At 38.4% G+C, this 8106-nt stretch overlaps 1 protein-coding gene across 1 annotated transcript in view; it reads left to right on the forward strand.

Moving 5' to 3' along the window:
- LOC107585558 (SUMO-activating enzyme subunit 1-like) overlaps positions 1-6846 on the forward strand; it is a 10231-nt gene extending 3385 nt beyond the window's left edge. The window contains exons 5-10 of the mRNA XM_016272626.1: positions 1739-1884; positions 1968-2067; positions 2179-2284; positions 3561-3705; positions 5560-5629; positions 6490-6846. Of these exons, the coding sequence (XP_016128112.1) occupies positions 1739-1884; positions 1968-2067; positions 2179-2284; positions 3561-3705; positions 5560-5629; positions 6490-6582 (660 nt within the window). The 3' untranslated portion in view covers positions 6583-6846. The remainder of the gene's footprint in view (positions 1-1738; positions 1885-1967; positions 2068-2178; positions 2285-3560; positions 3706-5559; positions 5630-6489) is intronic.
- Positions 6847-8106: the final 1260 nt, after the last annotated feature.

Below are 8106 nucleotides of genomic sequence, written 5' to 3' on the forward strand. Positions count from 1 at the left end.
TCACAACGCACTGGATAGCTGGCCAATCAGAGCACACCTCGCTTTTCAGACCGATGAGCTTTGTAAAAATCGACGCGTTTCAGAAAAGCAGGGCATAGTGGAGAAACAATAATGTACAGTATGTGGAAAATAATGTTTTTTTTTTTTTACCTTAAACCGCATAAACACATTTCATTAGCAATATCAAAAATTTGTAATTACAGCAAATCATTTTTAATCAATTGTAACTTTTTGTTCTAAATGTGACTTCACAAAGTTTTTTTACTTTTATCTCTTTTTACTTTTGAATCAACAAATTCAAACATTACGACTAATGTCGTAATTTAGACTTTTTATGTCATAATTTTGACTTTAATCTCATTATTATAATTTACCAAGCATGATATTCTTTTCTTATGTTGCAGAAATGGGCTTTGATACATCAGTGCGAGATGATTGTTTAATGCCTGATGAAAAAAGAAGAAGAATATAGCATAATTTAGTCGCTCTTATGTCTTTCCAAACCTGTACAGATCATTCTTTTCCGTAATCACACTTAATGGTCACAAGAGCTCTCAAGCCTTTAAAAATAAATCAAAGGTGCCATAAAACTTACATTTCAGTCCTCACACAAAACTATTATATTTATTCAGAAGACCTGGAATATAGTCATATTGACCACTTTTATGATACTTTTATAGTGCTTTTGTAATTTTACATGTTAACTCTCATTATTTAGAAAATAGTGGCTTTCCTTCAAAAATTCTCTTTTTGTGTTCCAAGGCTTAACTTGAATATGTATGTGGAGTCAGCTGTTTTGGCAGTTCATTCTACCAAAAGAAAACAAACATTGAGCTTCTGTACAAGGTCAAGCAGAAAGCCTTCATGTAGGGAGCGGGTGGAGTGCTGTTCACAGTAGCCTGACTGGGGTGTACAGTTTGAAGGACTGAAGATAGCGGAGGACTAAAGCCAAGAGCTTAAATTGAATTAAAGATTTGCTAGCACTGACGTCATGTAATGCCAAGTAGCAGCTATTTAGCGGAGGCATATGGTAGCTGCTGGTTGCTCTGATTAATATTCCTTTGTGGGCATGATTTGTTTCTTCTTTGCATCCTCTAGGGGTCACTGCTTGATAAAGATGTGGCTGCCTGGAGGCACGTAATGCTGACAGGAAGAACATGTAAAAAGACAATGTCTCTCATGTTTCATAATGTTTGTCCATACACCCTGGTCCCAGATGAACTTGAACAGTAGTGAAGGTGTTACTCCTCAGGGCACTACTTCATTTCAACAGTATTTCTGAGAAGTGTTGTTGATATTCTGGCCACGGATTGCATAACCTTTGAACATCCTTTAAAAAAAGGCCTGCTTATATAATCAGTTCAGTTCAGGTGTACTTTAAGTTATGAGGTTACAGATGGTGTTCTGACGAGGACAGTAAACAACCAAAATCAATGGTAAACAAACTCAAGTCAGCAGATAAAGTGATGAACTATCTGTTCTTGAAGAGCCACCCTGTTAACGCATCATGGCACATGCCATCAGTATGTCAAATGGGTATTAATACGCCACCCCATTCTTATCTCAGACCCAAAATTGGGGGTGTGAGAGGTTTGGGACCTTGGATAAGAGTGCCAATGTTCTGGTCAGTTGTCTGTCATTGCCAAACCTTTGTTCTTCCAAGTTTCTGGTTGTACTCATAAGATCACGTTCACTGGTTTGAAAACAAGCACATATTAATGCATAATGTTTTGTTCAGGTTTGTCTGACCAGGTGCTCCAAAGACCTCATGGTGCGAGTGGACCAGCTCTGTGCCTCCAGGAACATCAAGGTCTTCTGTGGAGATGTGTATGGTTATCATGGATATATGTTCTCCGACCTTGGCCAGGAGCATCACTATGTAGAGTAAGTCAGGAAATGTGGATGAAAAGGTGGTTGTGTTTGATTTTCATGTGAAAAAAACTGACGGTCCCATTCAAACTTGCCAGAGAAAAGCCCAAAGTGGTGAAAGGGTCGAATGAGGCCAATGATGGTCCTGAGGCAAAGAAGCGAAAGGTTGACCCCAATGAGACTACAATGGTGAAAAAGGTGGGTAGGTTACCGGATTTGGTGTCTGTTAACTATATTTTTCCATTTTTAGTCAAATCTATATGACCCTTTAAAGTTAAGTTAATATGACTTCCATCTCTCTTTATATAGACCATCAGTTTCTGCTCTCTCAAAGAAGCCCTGGAGGTTGACTGGACTAACGAGAAGGCCAAAAGCAGTCTGAAGCGCACTCCTGCAGACTACTTCCTTCTGCAAGGTACACCCTCAGAATATTTTTTAAATTTAATTAATCCAATAACTCATGAGAAAGTTCAGTTTTGCTATTTCCTTCCTAAATTGTACAGTACTGAATGATCTTCAGGTACATAGTACTATATTCAAGATGTTTCTCTTGCTCACCAAGGCTGCATTTATAGGATCAGAAATACAGTACATTTGTAAAATATTATTGTAATGTAACACAAATTTTTTCTGTTTTAATGTATGTTAAAATATATATTTATTACTCTCATTTATTATAATTTTAATGTGTCATTACTCAATAAAAGTATTAAAACATTTTAGTATTTAAACCTTACTGACAGGTTATGTCAAGCACAAACATCCATTCAGTTAACACAAATAATCAACAAAAATAGAAACAATATTATATATACTATACCAGGTGTAAATAGGGGCTTAAGTGGTTAGTTTTATTACAGTTTGTTTAGGCAGCTGAAGACATTGCAGTTTCCTCCTGCAGTCTGTCATACACCATTATCGGGGGAGGGCCTGTTGATCTGTGTAATTATAGTCAACATTTCTCTTTTTATACTAGTGCTCACCTGGTGTCCTCACTGAGACTAGCTCATTTTCCATCACAGGCTGTCCATGGCCAGTCATGTGCAGTGGCTCTCAAAAACAAAACATGCCACCTCCGCACCCCTCTATCATTATAACAGGCTCTGACTGCACCTCCGCCCCTCCCTCAACATCTAGTATTACATTTATGGAAAAAATAACACTTCCTTTTTGTGCACTGAAGCAAGACATACATTGCTGTGCTCAAAAATACCACGCATCAGTTCAAACAGCTTTTGAGGAAGAGTCGTTTCCTCTGTCTTAACTCACTGATTTATTTGAGGTTTTATCACCCCAGTGGTACGACTATTACATCTATGATTTTTTTTTCCAAACCCTCAGATGTTGTTTTCACAATCTGGAGAAAATTCTATCAAGAAATTCAGCTATGAAAGTTGAAATTGTGCCAGATAGAGTGAGATAACATGAATGAGTGTGTGTGTGTGTGTTTCTTTGATGTAAGTGTATGTGCTACGCTGCCAGGTGGAAAAGCAGTAGGTTGGGGCTCATTGTGTTGTAGTTGGTGGGCAGTCAAAAAGGGGTAGTGATACTTTGGAAAATAGCCTAAAGGGGCTTGATGCCTTTTCACATGCTACACAACTCTTTAAACACATCTCTCCTCCACTTACGTCCTGTTTAAATGTGGAAAACCCACTCGTTCTCCACTCAATCTCTCTTACTTCCTCCAACAGTGCTTCTGAAATTTCGTACAGATAAAGGTTGTGATCCTCAGCCAGACAGCTTTGCTGAAGACTCTCAGCTGCTCTTGCAAATCCGTGATGATGTTCTTGAGACCATGGGCCTGAGCTCGGAGCTGCTCCCCAACACCTTTGTCAGGTACTTACAGATGCAAAAACTCAGTGTTCACTTCATTCTCTCCAACATGTTTCTTTCTTACCAACCAAGGATGTGAAAAGCAGTGGGTGGGTTGCATGAACGATTAGTTGAACATGATAATAAGTCAGGTTTCAGGTTCACCAGACCCCGACTGGGTGTCTCTCAAGTAGACAGAGTGCAACTGAACGGAACTGAATGCAGGCGTTTTTTAAAGATGGATTATTTTTAACTACTTACGTTTTCTTATATGTCAAAATAGCTACAGATTCTAGTGTACAGATCAAAACAAGAAAAAGAAATGGAGTAGATGGAACAACAAACAAACTAGCGAAAACACCCACATTGTCAAGCACTTCTGAGAGGGTTTAAAGGAAACACGCAACTGTAATTTAAATAAGGACAAAGACATTTTAATTGGTTATAACTTCAGGAGAAAATAATGCAGATACTGGACAAAATTGTAACTTTCTAGTGCACATTTCTCTATCAAACACACTATCAAATGAAGTATACTTTGACTAATTGTGCTTTCTGGGAAGTTTGTATTTGTTGGGAAGTTGTGATTTTGACATCAGGTCTGTTCAGTTCTACATTTTGATCAGAGCAAGATGGCAATGTACCTTTTTTACAAAAAAAAATCAGCACGATATTTTTACTCTGCTTCTATAAAATTATAAAGAATGCACATCAGGGCCCATATTCACAAAATTCACAAATTAAGGCTAAAAGTAGCTCATAACTCATCGATTTAGGAGAAAATCGTAAAAATAATGGGCGTGTCAGTCCTAAATTTAGGACTCCTAAATTTTAGTTTGAAGAGTATTTCACTAAGTGTTTTAGCTCTGAAACTAGCTCCTAAATCTGTGAAACGTTAGGAGTAGTGAAGAGGACTCCTAAGTCACTAAGACCAAGCCACAAACTATCCTAAAATGGCTGTTGCCGGCAATCTGCCTCTGAATGTAAACATTTGATGATAATGACCCTTTAAAAAGGTATCACCTTTGGTTTTGGAGGTTATCCCAATTCCAAATTTCCTTTGATTATATCCTTGTTTTCATTAACCAGCTCGGCAAGAAGTAACAGATGTTCTTGCGTCCAGTTTGGTTTTCTTTTTTCAGTTTGGTCTTACTGTCAGTCATGATTATTCTAATCTGTTAATTAAAAGGCTGTTTATATGCATATTCACTAATTATGAAAAGCATACATGTAAGAGGCTGACAATTAGCTGAAAATATACTTGTTTAATTAGTGACACTTAGCCTGCATTTTAAAATCTTTATTTGAATATGACATCGCGCTCTACAATATTTCTGTGAATAAATCTCTGACAGAGACCCCTCCCCTATCAGCCAATCACTGTGTGCATAGTTAGTAAGCATGCTGACATCATACATAGCAATGACATCAACCCCGCCCTTACTCTTAGCTTAAGACTTCTCTCTATTCCTTAGTAAAAGTTTGTCTCAGCAGCTTAGTGAATAGGTTTTAAGAGAAAACTCTTAGCTAAAAACTTTTACTGCTATTTAGGAGAACTCTTAGTGGTAAGATAAAATGTTTTGTGAATACAGGCCCAGGTTTATTTTTGCTTTTTTTGTTTTGTTTTATTTAATTTTATTTTACAAAGGTGCTGTAAGTTGAACCGTTATATATATTTTAGTTAAATCTATAATTCTACAATACTATTTTGTATATGCGATTTAGGTAGTTTTATTGGAAATGAAAATAATTTCATTCATTTTAACAAATTTGCAATCAATCAATACAGCTGCTTACATCTATTTTGTCTGCCATATTTACTTTGGGCTTTTCTCTCCAACTTAACTCCATCTCCTGGCTTGTGTTTGGTCCTCACAGTTACTGTTTCTCTGAGATGGCTCCAGTGTGCGCTGTAGTCGGAGGAGTTCTTGGACAAGAGTTAGTCAAGGTGGGATGTTTGATTTAATCCATTTACATGTCTGAAGTCTTCATTGTAGTTTTGTTTTCCTTTACTTTTTCATCTTACTTATACATGAAAAGTGAAATGTATTTTCTAGCTTTGCTTTTGCCCTTCCATACAACCTTTCAATCTGGTTCTCCACACAACCATGAAACCCTCCATTTTCACTAGCCGCAAACGTGACTTTTCTGATGAGGCGCAGTGAGAAGCGTATGGCAGCTGCCCTCTCCATCAGAATCTGGGCTAAGTCCAAAAGTTTTATCTGTTGAAGGTGTGTAAATGCCAGAAATGACGAGGTAATATTCCGGTCACTGATGAAATCCAGCGGAGAGCGCCTGAAATCTTCTCATATGATTCCATAAACCGAACAAGATTAAATAACTTAAAGCGTAGTGATGTGATCAGTCAGTCTTGAGTGGATAATTACACCTGGATTATGGACAGAAAGAGGATCTGCTGTAGTGTAGGCCATAAAAACACAGTTACAACACAACAGAATACAGTAAATGGTAAACGTCAATATCTCTCTTTAGAGGATGATGTCATAGCCCGGTCTTCGTGAGGGTGGGGATCAGGGCTGTGTGGGGTGATGGAGTGAACGCCGTGGTCTCAGAGGCGGTGGCTGGGCAGGCCTTGAACCCACATGGCGGTGGAGTGAAGCCAGGCTGTCTCGCCATCTCCCTGCATGATGAAACAGGCTGCAATTCGCATATGGCTCTCTGTTCCTCGTTGCCCCTCGCCCATCAGTCTCTGTCGCCATAACAGAGAACGCGTTCGATCAAAGCCGTTAATTACAGAATTCAAGGGCGTCAGACGTGTCTGAAGATTTGTTTGCATGTGTTCGGCAGGCGCTGTCTCAGAGAGATGCTCCGCACAGGAACTTTTTCTTCTTCGACGGCCTGAAGGGCAGTGGGGTGGTCGACAACTTCGGATCCAAATAAGTGGCCCCTGGAGAACACGGATTGAGAGATGTGTGGCGATGCATGTGTGCTCTCGAAACTCCATGGAGTTCATCTTTTGCCAGTGGCCGTAGGCTTCAAAATCTGTCTTTTGGACGGTACCTTTGCGTAGCAGTATGCCACACATCAACCGATGCCAAGAGCAACGAGAACATTTTGTCCACACACACTTTAAATATTCATGTACACACCTTTTTCACCAAGGTTATGTGATTTCTACGTTTTGTATTAAAATAATAAAAAGCCCAATAGAAAATAAATTTGTTTTTGGATTTTGTTGAGCATCATCGATTTCAATAATGTCCTCTAATCTGTTGCCAAAGGTCTCTTGTGATGCTAAATTGCAAAAAAATGAGGCAAACGGCTTTAAAGGGAATTTAAAATGAATTATTTCTGAAAATTAAACCACACAAATCATCCCATCCCCGTGCTGAAATGAGGCCGGGTGGATTTTCTGATGTTTGTTGTCATTCTGATTTTGTAGTGAAAGCCTGAGGCGAATCTTGACATATCTTGTCAGGTCTAGGTTTTTTTTTTTTTTGTGACGTTCGTAAAGGGGAGGGTTTTTTTTTTTTAAGCTCAGCCCGGGTATGTCATTTACTGGACTGGTACTGCAGGGTTTATGACCCCCGAGGCAACTCATGGAACTCGTGTTTTGATGTTTTCGTAGAAGGAAATTACCCTGCCTGTCCAGTTAGAGCCAAAGAGGAATGCTAAAGTACATAATGTAACATTCGATACGACTGATAGTCCAAACACATGCTGAACCCAAAGCCTCATGTACAGTAATAGAACAAATCATACCAAATGTGTCACAATTGTTTGCCTTTCAGTTCTATGATGTTTGAATATGCTGCAACTCTGCTGCAGACATGCAAAATCAGGTCTTCGGGCCTTAAATGGATAATAAACGTGTGCCTTAAATGACAACACAGCATCAGTGAGTCAGGCTGAGTCAGATGAGAAGACTGGTCAGACTGGTTGAGCAGGTGCTCAAGTGGGAGTGGCAGCAAGTCGTGTAACCGCTTTTCATTATTTTAATTCGTTGACAGTGGAAACATGGGTTACTAAGTACCACTAATAGGCCAAACTTTTTAAAGATTCTTATCATTGCAGATTTAAGCATTAGCATGGAAAAGATTTTTAACTGTACTGTGCTAATTATAACAAAACAGCTATGGTAAAGTTCACTGAAAGGCAAAACTCCCACAATAGACAGGATGTCTCTTTCAAAGTGAAGTCTGGGTATTATGTTAATCGTTTTTGAAATTCAGTAGACAAAAATAAGACATTTTATTAAAGTTGGCATGAAATGGAAATTCAGAAATTAATTCTATCTATTTTCTAAACAAATGGTGTGAATAATTAATCTAGGCATATTTAATTTTTTTCCTCTTTTTACCTTTTAAGTTTTTTCTTTTTCTTTTTTGTAAATTTCTTATTTTTAAACCGATGTTTCGGTGAAATGACACACTTCTCTCTGATGACACATGCTGTACTTCTCCA

The sequence above is a fragment of the Sinocyclocheilus grahami genome, unplaced genomic scaffold (assembly GCF_001515645.1).
Source record: "Sinocyclocheilus grahami isolate Dianchi unplaced genomic scaffold, SAMN03320097.WGS_v1.1 scaffold72.1, whole genome shotgun sequence".
In the NCBI taxonomy this organism is placed as follows: Eukaryota; Metazoa; Chordata; class Actinopteri; order Cypriniformes; family Cyprinidae; genus Sinocyclocheilus; species Sinocyclocheilus grahami.